The 16,755-nt window shown below is 34.9% G+C and overlaps 1 protein-coding gene across 1 annotated transcript in view; it reads left to right on the forward strand.

Annotated features, from left to right (window-relative positions):
* LOC132700829 (uncharacterized) overlaps positions 1–16,755 on the forward strand; it is a 28,722-nt gene that overhangs the window by 1,684 nt on the left and 10,283 nt on the right. Inside the window, exons 3-9 of the mRNA XM_060668397.1 lie at positions 3,621–3,945; positions 5,595–5,818; positions 6,464–6,608; positions 7,312–7,487; positions 7,712–7,841; positions 9,901–10,042; positions 10,111–10,276. Of these exons, the coding sequence (XP_060524380.1) occupies positions 3,621–3,945; positions 5,595–5,818; positions 6,464–6,608; positions 7,312–7,487; positions 7,712–7,841; positions 9,901–10,042; positions 10,111–10,276 (1,308 nt within the window). The remainder of the gene's footprint in view (positions 1–3,620; positions 3,946–5,594; positions 5,819–6,463; positions 6,609–7,311; positions 7,488–7,711; positions 7,842–9,900; positions 10,043–10,110; positions 10,277–16,755) is intronic.

A 16,755-nucleotide genomic window follows, 5' to 3' on the forward strand; every position in this document is an offset into this window, starting at 1 on the left:
ATTACATTAATTAATTAAATGATTTGGTAAACTTACACAATCTGCCAAAGATATCAACATCTAACATTCTTCAACACGACAAAAGCGAGGAAAACGTGGCAGTCTGTTTTTTAAAATATAACAATGTATGCCTGCATCTCAGAATAGGAAAATTACAGTTTAAATCATTGTCAAGGATGACGGCTGTCCGAGGCACGGGACCAGAGAATCATTCCTTCATGATATATTCTATGGTATGATTCTCTGGTCCCGTGCCTCGGGCAGCCGTCATCCTAACCAATGGCTGCTTGTCATTTAAACTGTGATTTTCGTATTTTGAGATGCGGGTATACACTTGCTTTTTTAAAAATCAGACTGTTTTAAGTTTTAAGCGAAAGTTTGACGCTTACAATAAATAGCCAATAACTTATAAGCAATCAGTTCTTTTATTTTTGCTCCCTCTACGGTGAGCGATCCCTGCGTTATATTGTCGCCCCGGTATAATATCTAAATTTCTAGAAAAAAAACCGTTTTTCATTAATTACTATTCATTCATTAAAAATCATTTCACTGGCGTTTCAGAGTATAGAAGATTTAAAAATTTGTTTAGATCGAGCAATCAAAAATATATAGGAACCTGTATCATATATCAACTTTTCTGCCATAATAAAACACTTTAAATAGTTTTTCAATAGTTTCCTCAAAACTCTACTTGTTCTGACCTGATAAGTTGAAACAGTCCCGTAAATTGTTTTTTCTTTCCAATAATATTAATAAGAATATTTGTTTCAAATTTGTTATATAAAGTAACAAAATGAAACGATGTCAAATATTAAAATAGTCATCATATTGTACAATTTGACAAACATTTGAAGATGATGTTCGAGGTAATTGAAATTGTCAGCTTTTGTTGCTCTATATATCATCCATTTGTCAACTGAAAGTACCAGTCAGCAAACAATATTATGTATTGTGGTCTACGATTTTCAAAATCAAATAAAATAAAAAAAACAACAAAAAAGAGAGAGAAAACTATTCTGTCTCGCAAGATTAAAATATATATATATAGGGTGTGCCATGCAAAACCGCAGAATATGTAGTAGAGAACCTGGTCTCTTTTTTTGGAATTTTTGACATGTGATTGCTGACATTTTGAGCAAACAATTTTTCACTTCACTATAACCACTTAAACAAAGTAACTGACACTGCGTTTGTCACTCTAGTTTTTTCATATGTTCAAACTATCACCAATCAAATATCGAAAATTCAGAACAAAGATAATATCAATCAAGATTAAGTTCTTCACTTGTCCTAAAATTTCGATCAACAAATCTTTCAAATCTCTAACATTTAAGATCGGTAAAAGATAAAGTTTCTCTCGAGGCAGCAGGTGTTTACAGATTTCGACAAATAACGATCATAGCACTTTCTTCTAACCAAAAAAATTCTAGAGTGCATCGACATCAGCAAACACAACTTGGGCCATTCGTGCAGCAATAAAACCCCCATTTATTCCGCCCCGCCCTAGGTAGGTATTTATTTATTTATGTTATTTAAAACACAGTCCGTCTAACAGACTATATTCTACCTATTACATGACAGCACAGTGTTACAATCAGTTGAAGAAGAAGAAGAAAAACAAAACCCAAAAGCAAAAACAAACAATTACCCTTAAGTCTCTAGGTCATCATAATCCTTCTCGTGTTGTTCCCCTATTACCCTCGTCTTGTTGTTGTTGACATAAAACCAACAGGAAAATATCTAAACTGTGATTATGTTGACAACAAACATCATTTCAACTTTTTACATATTAAATCATGGGAGAATTTTTAATGCAATTTGACGCACTCCAGTGACAACCAAAGGCCAATCCTTCTGTTGTGTATTAACACTCTAAAGGTCTATAACCATGAAAGTTTTAGCTTGTCGACCTGATGAGTTAAAATTCTATCGTCGTCGATTCTCATTTAGACGGAATAAATTTGCAGGCATCATTGACAGGTTCTGAACATCGTCGTTAGTCAGTAGAACTTTCTTCTATTTCATCAATTCATGATAAATGCCACTACATAGTTTTCTCTTGCTGGGCCACTCCAAAAAGCGCTGCGTAATTTATTTATTTATTTTTAGTTATTCTGCAACTGCAACTTCTTTAATTACATTATCTTGCAGTGTGGCAAGAAGCATTCTGGAATATTCGTCAACAGTTTGTAGTCCATTTTGTTACAATTACGTAATAGAAAGCGATCCAACAAAATCATCAACGCTCTTAATTTTCGTTTCAAAAACAAGGACGCCTTCACTCTAATAATGAAAAGTCCAGAAGGAAGACAAGAAGCTGTAAAAGTTTTGTGTGAACTGTATTTTTTTTAATTAACCCTTACACTTTTCGCAACGCACCAGCTTTCAGTATTGCTGCTTTTCCAACTAATTATCCTTCTAACTCTAGCATTATATGTTGCATGAGGAGTATTGACCAGTACTCAGTTGAAGAATACTTTGGGTCGTCTTTTTCTTTCCTTCTTTATAGATTTCTGGTTGTATTCTTGGATTATGCTTCATTTTATGCAATTTTTTTGACAATTTCTTATACAAACATTGTATTGGTCGATTTGGAAAATAAAGATTATTATTCTTATTATTATTATTATTATTATTATTATTATTATTATCATTATCATCATTAAATAAGTACTAATTTAGTAGCCTTTAAAAGACTTAGAGACAGAATTTCTATTACATTCCTCTGAGATTGCTCTTGTGATATTCATCCAGTTTTTTATTTGCCTTTATGGTTATTTTTTTATACTTGCTCTATTAGTATAATTATTTTTATTGTTTCTAATTCGTCTTGCTCTGTAATGGGTCCGCTCCAAGCAGCCGGTTGAGTAACTTTGCTTATATAAATTAATAAATAAATATGCAGGGGCTTAGTTAACGTTTGACAGGCCGGAACTAATTTTCTATTTGGGCCCTCAGTTTTAGACGACGCTCTGAAGAAGCCGGCACTATTTTTGACGAAACATCAGCTAGACAGAATCAACACTAAAAAAAATCCTATAAAAATTGGGACTTCATTTTGTTACTAAATACGCCACTAAAATATTAATATTGAATTTTGGAACACCCTGTGTAGGTTGAAGGCGGTCCAGCGTTAAGACGCAGAGCTTAGACTTGTAATTCTTTGGAATTCCACTCGAAACCCACGGAAATGATGAATGCCAAAAGTAACACTTTTGGTACGCTTAATCTATGCGTAGCAGCATATTGTAGAGTAGCGAGTAAAACAAGGAATCTTTTTACGCTCCCCCAGCTAGTTGTACCAAAAAAAAGAGACCAACTTTACTCCAATCTGAATTAAAGTTTCGAAAATATTTTTATCAGTGGCTTCTCTTTCCTTGTTTCAAAAATATTCTCTGGAATTCCACTGGAATGCCTCAGAATTCCACGTAATTGAAAATACGAAGAATTCCACAGAATTCCGCATAATTCACATGGAATTCCACGTAATTCCATCGGAATTCCTTTATAGTGTATGCCATAATTCCACTATGTTCTACTCCTCGCATTGAACAATAGTTACTACACGCCAGGACATCAATAAATAACTCAAAGGTTTATTATCTATAACAAAATTACAGGCGAACTATCCCGTGATGGCTTACATCCACGGGGGTAATTACATCAACGGTAACGCAGGCCCGGCCTTCTTCGACCCGAGCCCCATAGTAGCCGACGACGTGATAGTCGCCATTTTTCAATACCGCGTGGGTCCGTACGGATTTCTCTCCACCAAGGATCTCGTGATACCGGGCAACGCGGGCCTGAAAGACCAAGTCCTCGCCCTGCGTTGGATCAAGGAGAACATCGCAGCGTTCGGAGGCGACCCGGAGAAAATCACCCTTTTCGGGGAGAGCGCAGGGGGGAGCTCCGCCGGGCTCCACGTCCTCAGTAAAAAATCAACTGGTAGGTTTCGAACAAGAATCGTAAACCTAATAGGATGTCAGCAAGTGCAATGCGAACTCTCTCTCTGGCTGTGACGTAAGTGAAGTCCTGTATTGGCGCATTTACTACGTAAATGCATGGAAATAATTTGAAACTGACCCGAGTTTTGGTTAGTTTTGAGTAGTAGGTTGAGTATTTTGAGTAGATAATATAGCATTTTGTTTGGATAAACCTTATTGATCTAGATAATCCTGCTTCTGTTGGTGGCTTCTGGTTCTTTTTTAAAGTTAAACCTAAAATTTAAATTTTGTGGTGAATTTAATGTGTTACTCAAGACAAAAAACCTAATAACTCATTTTGTAAGTCTCTTTCGTAATCATTTTCAGTAAAATGAACTGAGCAGACATAGCTTTTTATCTGGATTAAGTTTGTCCTCTCTACATTTTCGAGAACTCGCTTTTTCATTAAAATAGATGTCATATATGAAAAGCCAACTTCTGCGTCCTCCGTCCGACAGATCTAACCAAAAAATGCAAATTAGGATCCGGTACAGTTTAGTTTAGATTGTTCCCGAAACCCAAGCATGTCGGGTGTCAAATTGAAGGATTTCGCTCTCAGATTACGAATCAAATTCTCTAATCTTTTAAATTTGAAGATCTTCAAACTATTTTTTTAGTAACGTGTGTTTTTACATTGTGATATTGATTAACATCAATTGAGGAAACAATTTCGTCATAATTTTTTCATTGAAACTGTTTAATTTTATTCCTCACACTTTGGAATAGGTGCTCTCAATTTCCTGACAAATATTTGCTTGTCACAAGACTAACGCAAGTAGAATGAAAAGTCAACTTTTGCGCCCTCTGTTCGCCAGAACTCTCGTTGCGACTAACTAAGGAATGCAAAGTTTCAAGCCATTTAAATGTTGATTAACATCAGTTGAGGAGACCATTTCATCTTATTTTTTGCAACTAAACTTTTGCGTCTAAAACTGTTAAGTTTTATTCATCACCGTTTAGAATAGATACTCCCCATTTTCTGACTATCATCCTACTCATGCACAAATCTTTAAATGTGTTTTTTATAGAAGGTAGTTTTTACCTTGTTATTTTTGTAATATAATAATAATAATTAATGTCTAACAGCCCAACATTTACTTAGGAGACAATTTCATCATAGACTATAAAGTCTAGTCTATTCTCTCCAGTCCAATAATAGTGAAATCATATGATCACTATAACAAAAATGTATGTTAAGTTAATAACTAGGAACGAATAACACAGAAAATGTCAATATCATTGCTCAAGATCTTAATTTTTTTTAGTTTTTAAATCATAATTAATAATGCCTTGGTCAGGTGGTCATTAGGAGTTATATTATCAATTTCATTTGAAAACGACATTGATTGTATTTATTGTATTGTATAATCGCAAGCCTCAATATAAACTATTTCAAATTACTTAGCAAAGGGCAAAATTTGACTGGCAATCTTAGCAGGTATATAATTAATAACAGGTCAAGGTCACCCTCAGTTTAGTAATATGGATTTTTTTATAATTGTAATCTTTTAAATTCTTTTATTACTATGAATAGACTTGATATTCTACTGTTAACAATGAACTTTGATCTGGGAAGTAAAACAAGCCTTAATGTATTCGTGACGTTTGCAGGGTTGTTCAGGGCAGTAATGGCCCAAAGCGGGTCCGCACTCACGCCGTTCTCGATACACAGACATCCGAGAGAGTTCGCTTACCGGCTAGCTAACCAGATTGACAGCAGTATATCCGAGGACACTCACAATAGTTCCCAACTCGCCGCCTTCCTGGGGAACCAGTCCCCGGGTGACATCATAAACGCTTCTCTGGCGCTGACCTCGCTCTTCGAAAAACAAGACGTGAGTAACAAACGAAACGAAAGCGAACAGCACTTAGCTTTAGGTTTAGGTTATTGTGTGTGACCCATCATCCTCTAATTTATGGAACGGCCCATTATCCTTCAGATCCTCAAGCTCGAGGATATCAACCTCTAGTTCTGAAGTTGAGCGTTTCTAGTCCTGGTAATCTTCTGCTCTACAGGCATCTATTAAATTTATTAAAATTGACGGGAATTAGCCAATATTAACTGTGCCGCTGCTCTCAGCTGTTGCTATCAGTGTTAATTTATTTGTGCTCCCTAACAAGGATAGAACCTCTTATGATTTTGGAGAAGCATTTATAACAAAGCCTTCATTACTGCCTGGTTAGCCGAAAGTACACTATTGTTTCTCTGTGTGAGTTGCCTTTCTAGAAGCATTCTTGCTCAGAGCTCGATGACATGGACTTTCGCCTGGAAAATGCTGGGATACGTACCAAAGCAAGTCTTTATCTCCGTCTTTAAATATTTCCGGTCAGTCCTATTTTCTACCCACTATTTTTTGTTTGCTATGTTTATTTTGTAGGTCATTATGCGTTGTATCTGACGGTGGCTCCTTAGCTAGAAATATTTTTTTTATCCAACGATATGTTTGTTTTGTTTCTTCTTCTAACCATCAGAATTCCAGATTACCCTGAAACCGACGATAGAGGTGGAACATGACGGGGCTTTCTTGTCCGAGAATCCCTACGATCTGCTGATCAGCGGAGATTTCTACCAAGTACCATACTTCTCGGGAATCACTTCAGAGGAGTCGCTGTTTTTCTTGGGCAGTAAGTACCTAGTAGTCAGTACCGAATAGCTATACATAGAGCTGTACAGTGTCTCATAATACTATATCTCCCATCTCCCAAATATTTCCTACAGGGTGTTTTATAATAGCCCGGCAATACAAAAAAACATATTTTCAAATGGAACACACTACACAGGGTGTTTACATTAACATTTTTCTATTTCTATTCCTATTCTAATGCTTATATAAAAAACATGGTACTCTAATGGTGTTTTTCAAAAATGAATGACATTTTTTAAATTGAGATTTATTTTTCACTATAAATTATATCTTTACTTTGTGTTCTGTTGCTTACGTTATTGATATTTTTTTTTTCATATTTTGAGCTACACTTTCTGACATTTTGTCCTTGTCGAAGAACGAGGCGATTTTAAAAACGTAATTTATTTTTGATGAAAACTGGAAAAGTAATTTTCAGTAAGAACAATTTTTTCGATGCGTTGTGGGTCTCTGCCAAACAGTCAAGAAAATATCAAATGCCGTTTCAATAAAAATCTCAAAACACCGTTTTTTTTATATAAACGTTTTTTTTTCTTAAAATCATCCAACGAATCACTCTGTATATATTTTTGCACTACGATTACTTGTAATCTATCTACTAATCTAAATTCCTCTATTTCTTTGAGAAAAAAAAGATTCCTGGTATGTCATTGTTTTATACGCCACGTCATGGTGCGTTCTAGCTTTGGACAGTATCAAGGCCGAAGCGGACAGGCTGGACAACGAGGAGGGATACATCTACCCCTACGATTTCGAGCCTAGAAACGCGTCGGATGAAAACGAAATAGTGGATTTTATACGCGGAATGTACCTCAACGGCAGCTCCAATTTCAGCGACGAGTTGTACTCGGTAATCAAGGTGAGTGGTCTGGAATCTTCGTGAGCTACGAAATTCTGTGTTTTTTTTTTTCATTTTTTATTATTTTTCGCAAGTAGTAACAACTCAAACTTGAAATAATGAAGTATCTTCCAAATGTATTCTATTAATAACCACCTGGCTCCGAATGGGCCAGGTGACGTCACCTTCACCCCCGCTTTAGGGTTCTTGACTGAACTAGGTAAAAATCGCATACTCTTCGACAGTATAAAAGCGACGACCTGATCAGCCGGGGCGTAATCAAACATGCGGAGTTGGCGTCTGCATTCGTGGACGTGTACTTCTATCAGTTCTCGTACAACGGAAACCTCAGCAGGACCCACGTCGACCTACCTGGTACGTACGAAACCGGTGAACTGACAAGGGAGGCAAATTTTACGACAAAAAAGTGCTCGTTTATGTAAATGTTAGAAAGGTTAGTCAGTTATGGGGCAGTTTTTTTTCCAAAATGAATGAAAAAGCTTATCGTGCTATGTGAAATAATTAATCAGGAAATCTTCAATCGGACAATTGGGTTTGACTTCTGAAGTAATGACTAACTATTGATTCTCGAAATCCGTTATAGTTAACTTTCTGCCTGTTATCGCTTATTCAACTTTGAACAAGCCGTAGAAAACTTTCTTATTGATCAGAAATTAGTCAGCGTGTGTTTTTCCAGAAATATTATTTCCCAGCACGAACTTGTCATATATGTGTGATATAAAAAAAGCGACACAGGTGGGAAAACTCTCGAAAAAATCTCGAATTGAACTGAGGTGGCTTTTACTTGATGAAAATCCATTTAACAAAGTAAATAAGAACTAAAAGTTCATATTTTCACGGAATTATATATTTTCACATGACAGGTGGTTCGACAACACCGTGTCTTTATCAAATGTAATATTTACTAACTACCTGCTACAATATATACCGAAAATTGACACTAAAACCATAATTAATGTTGTGAGTATTTAAGTTCAATAAAGCTTCTGAAAATAACACAATATTTACAAGTGCAGATAAAGGGAAGACAGTTACAGCAAACACGATCCTACCGAGTTATGTCAAAGACAAGTCAAGGAAGTAATTACTAACTCCACACTATTTAGTGACAAAGACAAGTATTTTTTGCAATTATGAATCCAGAACCGCCGAAATTATATTCTCATATATGCTCATTAGACCAGTCGTGTCTTATGTAACAGCTCCAACAGTTCAACTCTAAACAAAATTAGTAAATATTTTAAAATTCCACACAGATTTTGCAATAAAAAATTCTTTTCAATTAATCAACAAAACTAAAGATATCAAAATCCCTTCTAACGCAACATTATTGTCTTTTGATGTGCAAAACTTATTTCCCGGTATTCCACCTATGGATGTGATAGGTTTAATAGTAGATTTCACAAAAACTCGGAAACTGGGTAACTCATTGGTGAAACAAGATTTATTAGATTGCTTAATAGTATCTTTAGACGAAAATTATTTTGAATTTAATGGAAAGATTTACATCTCTAAGGAAGGTTTGATTATGGGAAACCCACTTAGTCCTTTGTTCGCCGAGATTTTTATGGATAATTTGGAAAATGTCATACTAAAACATCCTTATGGTGGTATAGATACGTGGATGATGTCTTTGCTTGCTTTGTTGGAACGGACAGACAATTGAATTCTTTTTTAAATTACATTAACGCATTACATAATAGTATAAAATTCAATATCGAGATTGAACAGGATAAGTCTATTAATTTTTTAGACATAACTATTACCAAAACGCAAAGCAAATTAGATTTGTCCATTTATCATAAACCTTCACACACGGACACAGTCATACATAACAGCTCAAATCACCCTTATACTCAAAAATGGCTGCATTTCACTTTTTTCTACACAGACTTCTTAATATGCCACTCTCAACAGAAAATTACATCATTAAACAAATTGCACTGAACAACGGCTACAATCCGTCCATTATAGATAAAATAATAAATAAAACACAAATCCAGACAAATACAGAACACGAACAATTCAAAACAATTACATACATAGAAGAACCCAGTGAAAAAGTTTCAAAATATTTTTCCAAATGTGGTTTAAAAATAGCTTTCAGAACCAACAACACAATAGGAAAAGTTTTAAAAAACAATAAAACGGAATTTCCAAAATCTCAAAAATCAGTTGTCTACAAGTTGAAATGCAGGTAGATCCTTCAATAAACGTATTAACATTTATCCGCCATTAACATCAACATGTACGACAAAGAAAACAGTCCCTATTACTATCCTCTTCACTTTCGATAAAATATGCCTCACAAAACCGGTGTTGGTTGCGCTACAGTCTGATAGATGGAGTTCGCTGGCAAACCACAACCAGTAAACTCCATCTTGACGGTCGCTTATCGATGTACGGCCCGTAGGTGCTGAAGGAAAAGCCGTACACAGCGACGAACTCGGTTACCTGTTCAACCGGCAATTTTTCAGCGATCGTATCCCGACCGAAACCGACCTGCTGGTAAAAAGCAGGATGGTCAGGCTATGGACCAACTTTGCTAAATTCCTGTGAGTACCGATAAAAAAATGATCTTGGCTGGTACATTGTTATTGACGAAAACATCTAAATTGTGTAGAAACCCCACTCCCGAAGACGACGAATTGCTGCAGAACTTGAGGTGGCCGACGGCGCAACCAGGCGACCTGCAGTACCTCAACATCAACGCGACGTTGGAAGTTGACTCGAATCCCAAAGGCGACACGTATCCCCAGTGGAATTTCGTCTATGACAGCTGGAACACGGTACCCTTTACTACTTTCTAATTATAAAATACCATTTAAATTTCGAGTTTGATTTACCTGCCCTCCCCCTCAGACGCAATAAGCAATGTTTTTACATACACGCTTGATTGCTTTTACGACATGATCGAAAAAAAATATAAATTATAAACTCTTATGGCAGTAAAGTCAGCCCCGAAAAACTTCAGTTACAATAATTTCCCAAATTTAAGCAGCCTTGTCATAAGAACATAATAGAATGAAATATTTTAAGAGAAAAAAGATATCATCCTTCAAACGGGTTTGAACCCGAGACCTTCCGTGTGGTAACCCACGCCTAGCATACACAGCTACACACCCCGGTTATCAAATAAACTCTAGAGGTCAGTAAATAAGTATTCTATAAAAAAACGAAAAACATTATGTAGGTACATACATATTTTTTTATATAAAAATAGACAACTAATAATCACTAATATAGGTATTAAAAAACGAAAGAAGCTAAACTATCCAAACTAAAAACTTATCCATCTACATAAACTTTACAACATACAAGTAAGAATACATACGTACTTTATAGTTTTTGAGTAAAAAAAATCGAATCTAAACTACCTAAACTAAAAACTCATCTATCTATAAGAACCTAACAACACACAAGCAAAAATATATATTTTTTTGAGGAAAAAAATTCGTTATTTTTGTATGTTTATATGTCGCATAATATCATCAGTTACATTATCAGTAGATCATAAAAAATTTGTAATATTTTAGAATCATAAAGCACTTCAGAATAACTTGGTACTTCGTCCTGTTGAGGATCATTTGGCCGTGTTCGTTGATAACTCCGTTGTTATTAAATTATCATCATTATTTAAGAAGATATCAAGTCTCGTCGAACTTCAAAGTAACGGCAAACTTTGTTAAATATTAAAATTTTTTCAAATAATAGCGTTGTCGAATGATATTTTTTCGAATTTCTCGCCCACCCTGTATAATTGACCAAACCTAAAACTCTCTCGACACAGTTTACGAACATGTTCAAATCAAATTGTCTCATCTTTACCAGTTTGTCATTTATCCCTAATAATTTACCCACTAAAACAGAAATTCTTAGGATGTTTTTGATTTTTTTATTTATCATACATTTTATATTTTTATATTTTATTTATTATATAATTCAAACAATGTTCGAAATAAAGGTTATAGCACTGGACGTTTCGTGGTATATGATTTTTTCCAACAGAGTAAGTGGTTTTGAAGTAAGTACTTGTTTTCTGAAACCATGCAGCACGTGGTAATAGTAAATGACGTCATCGTGTCCAGACTGAGGGCGACAAATGGTGATTTTCAGCGTATGTGACAGACGAACACCGTAAATACCAAAATTTTTACCAATTCGAGTAAGTCCTCTTTCGACAGATGTAAAACGGGTGTGAATTTCTATCCTTCTGCCAAATCTGAAGTCGATAAGTGCAAATTTGAGATACCTGTTAATTTTTTAATATAGCACTTAATATCTTGAACACCCTGTACAACAGGTGAAAACCTTAAATACAAAAGTTTTCGCTGTTTATGCGGGCTATATTGCCACGTAAAATGAACTGACATCCGAAGCACAGTCTGTTTTTTTTAGCCCATTTTCGATAATAGGGGGATCCATTTTGCATTTTTTTTAATTTCGGCGCACCCTATACATTTTTAAGAAATTTTCGTTTAAGAATTTTCGGTAGCGTAAACCCGTTTTTGAGAAATGTTTTTTTTGCTTAGACCATTGGAAACGCGATCTTTATTTTTTTTTTAAATATTTCCCGACCCCCCAACCCCCCCAATTTCAATAAGTTCAGTCAGAGAACTAATGAGGTCGATAGCTTCTACAGTGGAAAATAAAAAAAGATGGCCGCCATTATGCCATCATCGCCATTTCAAACATCTTGTGCACATAGAGGGCTCTCCCAATGGCGGTCCTGTGGAACCAACCGTTTCCGGGATCTGGTATTTTGGTATTTAACCAAGAGTTTTGAGAAATTTCGTTGAAACGCTTAGTGACATAAAACACCATTAAGAGAATTTTTTCATCATTGTTGTTATTGCTTGTCTCAGATTCTCTTAAAATGTAACTGCTCGCCGTTCCGAAGCACAAACAAACTCAATTCAGCTATAACCCTAAAAATGCTTGCAATAAGCTCCCTCTCCAACTCAGATCGATCGCTCGTTCATGAATTTTAAACAAAACTTAAGTAAAACATTTAATTACTTTTTTTCTTTTTTAGGTTTGTATGATTTTTTTTTGGCATGCATTTTATTTTAGTTTATTTAGTTTTAGTGTAGTACGGCCAAAACAACTATTTGATCTCAGATGAATACGAATAAAAATTAACAATAATCACTATCCATGTGATTCAAAATACTAAGAGATTGACGAACTTCTATTTTTTGCTTACACAACTTTTCGTTCAAACGTATCACTCACCGTTATCAATGCAGATTGCAACGTTGTGTGTAAACAAAAAATGAAAACAATGAAAGTTCGACAATCTCATACTATTTTTAATAAATTGTAAGTCTATCTTGAAGCAATCAATATCAATCAATCAATTAGAATACTTTGTTGCATATCCATTTCACAAAAATATACCACATAAGTTGTTCCTAAGCGAATAGTCCCAAAGTAAATACGGACGGACACAGGCCGATGAAAGTAATTTTATTTTTTCGTCTTTTATAACTCACGGACGAAAAATTAGACGGTGTGATCCCACACACACACTTTTTTTTCGATATTTTCAAATTTAACACTTGACAGGGCAGCAGGGTCATTTTATGGTAGTTTCTAACTAAAAAATGAATTATTTCAAGATGTTGAAATTTGGTAAACACTTTTTACCATTCCAGTAAAAGCGTTACAATTCCTGGAGATCATTAATTTATTACCAGATATTTTTATTTCAAAAAGAAATTAGATTTCCAGTTTGTGAAATCAAAGTAGGCTTTGATCGGCAATTCAAAGAATTTAAATCGTAGGAGGCATAGTGCGTTATAATTTTGACACTTATATGATATTCGAAAGGTAATAATTGCGTTTATTTTTTCCTAACAAACGTTCGTGGGAATTAAAAAATCCTCATACGATATATGAAAGGCATTCCCAGAATTCAAGATAAATGTGTGGCAGACATAACAAATAATTATGTACTACCTCTGACTATAGGATACCTTTGTTTGACGGTGCACCACCTAATTTCACTCTAATTGTAAGAAATTATCTTAATTTTTCTCCATGGATTGGCAGAAAAAGTCCGCTTCTTGAGTGGCCGTCACATAGCACGGATTTTAATCCAATGGATTTTTGTTTTTGGGGCTATATTACATCAGGAGTTAACGAAGACCCAATAAACGGTAGCGTAGAACTTGGCATAAATTTAATTTTTTAAAATAAGACGATCTTGTTGTTAAAAGTTTTCTTTCTTTTTCGATATTCACTATTAGTTAGCTTTTATTTTTAATAATAAATTAAGATTTATGTAGAGTTACACAGCTAGTTAAAAATGTGTTTTTTTACCATATTTGCATGTTGGCATTGTACATTACAATGTAATATCTTCTTATTTTATATTTTGGACTATCTCATAATGTACTGTATTATTTAACTGCATCTATGTATAGTTTGATTATATATCTATTTATATATTTATATATATAATGAATCATGTCTACTAGTGCACTAATTCTTTGTAATTTTTTTGTCTACGCTTTGTATTGTCTTTTTTGTCATACCTGCTCTATAGTTGGTAATAACATTTTGGTTAATGTATAGCATCGAACAGAGTAAAGGCAGTTTATAATATACGCTTTAAATTTGACATAAAATTGAATGTTACATATCCATTTCTTACAAATCCGCAACATAGTGACGTTAGTTCATAACCTTTCTTTAGTCGGAGCAGAACGTATTAGTAAGAGAAAGATTTTATGGACAACAACCTTTTATCGAATTGAAATCACTAAAAATGCACATATATCGCTAGACTTTTTCTTATTACTAAGTACTTCCGGAACAAATGCTCCGAATACAAGTATCTGCCCTCATATACAAATTTTATATCTCGGTAACGGTAGATCCTATGGGATCGCCGTTGATAGAGAAATGATCACCGTCGAAAAAAAATTTTTTTTGTCTGTCCATTCTCCGTTCTCAGTACTCGTCTTTTGTTTTTCCTGAATAATTTTCGAACCGTTGGAGCTACAAAATTGAAATTTACCTTCTTTTTAACCCTTCACGGGGCACATAAGCTTATAGGTAATGGCCCTGATCCGGCGCCGGTATCCATCCTTTTTTCGCGATTTTCGACTGTTTTGTGAACCAGAGTACAGAGTAAATTATTAACCGCAAATCAAAAATCGGCCGCATCAAGAGCTGCAAATTTTGTATTTGCAGTTTTCGTCTATCACGTAGGCTGCTCGGGATATTTGAAAAAATCTATATTGAAATCGTTATTTCGGGGGCTGTCAAGACGCGATGACGTCATTGATTATTACAACGCACTGCATGGTTTCAGGAAAAACTTATTTTCTCAAAAATCATTTACAATTTTCAATAAATTCTTGAACCAGGAAACGTGGAAAATCCAGAGCTATGACCACTACCTCGAATACAGATTAAATCATGTACAGAGTGTGTCGCTTATAGGCAAAAAATGTAAAGTATCCTAAAAATCTCCGTTTTCGTGGGTAAATTATTGGCGATAAATAAACAACTGTTACAGATGGGATAATTTTATTTGAACAGAATCGTATCGTGAGAGAGTTTCAGGTTTCGTCAATTATAGGGGACGCGACATATTTGAAAAAATATCATTCGTGCAAATTTTAATATTTATCGATGTTTGCCTTCTTTTTAAAATGAAAATCTGATGCGCGCTATTTGCGACAAACGTGCCCTCGCCCACCGACGATTTTTCGAAAGCAATCTTGTTATTAACATTCCATTTGAGCCTTGTGACTGGGGACCCGGAACCATAGCTGTTGAAATATTTATATCTCGAGAAATTTTCGTCGTAAAAAGCATATCGCGAATTCAAAAAATCCCGATATAAAAAAGTGCGGCTGTTTTTGACGATCTAATCGGCGATCCTATCAACAATACTAAATAAATAACTATCAAAAACAAGATAAAGAACACGCGTGTATTAGTGTCGAAGGTCAAACCCGCCATGGGTTTCCACTTGAAAGAAAATTTCTACAGATTTTTTGTTGCTTTATTCATAAGTAATTTTTCTTAATATATCGAAAAACATTCAAATAAATTCTTTTTTACCATGATAGTAAAGTATATGGAAAAGAAAATGTCAAGGTATGGGAGTCCCAGTACGCGACGACCACTTATACACCCTAAGCTTTGCCGACGACCAGGTGGTCATAGCCCAGGATGAAGACGACTTGAGTTACATGCTCAGAAAGCTGAAAGAGGAATATGAGAAGGTAGGTTTGGAAATAAACTTCGAAAAGACAGAATATCTAACAACAAAAGAAGGGGAAATCGAAGATTTAGAAATAGATGAAAACACAACCGTAAAAGCAACAGACAAATTTATAATATATATATAATAACAAAAGATGGATCAACAGAAGAAGAAATCAAATCTAGACTAGGTCAGGGTAGAACATGTATAAAACAACTGAACTCCATTATATGGAACAAGAAATTAACAAAGAAAACAAAAACAACAATATTTAAGACAATAGTAGAAAGTATAATTACATACGGAGCAGAAACCTGGCTATTGAACAAAAAGAACAAATCTAAAGTAACCGCCGTCGAAATGGAATATTGGAGAAGGTGTTGCCAACGAACACGCATGGATAGAATACGTAACGCAGAAATCAAGAGGCAAATGAATGTAGAAAAAGACTTATTAACTACAATAGCAGAAAAACAGCTTAAATGGTATGGTCATGTCAGACGAAGTGGCGATAGACGGTGGATAAAGAAAATCACAGAGTGGAGCCCTATGGGACGTAGAAAGAGAGGAAGACCCAGAAGATCGTGGAGGGATGAAATTGATGAAGCCATGAAGGAAAGGGGGCTGGAAGACGGAGATTGGAATGACAAAGATGAATGGAGAGTCTGGTTGAGAGAGGGAAAACGGCGCGAGCTGTAACAAACCCCATATAGTAAAGTATATTGCAGAGGAGATCACACTCTATAAGAAACATATTCTTAAAAATTGCTAAAAATACTAAAAAATCGCATCGTAAAATTCTTTTTTATTCGATCCGTGGCCAATTGAAAACGCTCGTTTTGATGGAGTGGAAGCTTAATTCTATTGCCTAATTTATAGAACTGATAAAATGATTCCGAGAGCTATAAAAGCATAGAAACACAAAATCAAAAACAACACTCGTCTATAACAATTTAGAAATGAAGCTGTTGCTTTTGTACTCTCTAAGCATTCTCGGTGCAGCGGTAAGTTTGTAACAATTTAGTTATATGACACATAAACAAA

The sequence above is a fragment of the Cylas formicarius genome, unplaced genomic scaffold (assembly GCF_029955315.1).
Source record: "Cylas formicarius isolate icCylForm1 unplaced genomic scaffold, icCylForm1.1 PGA_scaffold_4__25_contigs__length_36172078, whole genome shotgun sequence".
In the NCBI taxonomy this organism is placed as follows: Eukaryota; Metazoa; Arthropoda; class Insecta; order Coleoptera; family Brentidae; genus Cylas; species Cylas formicarius.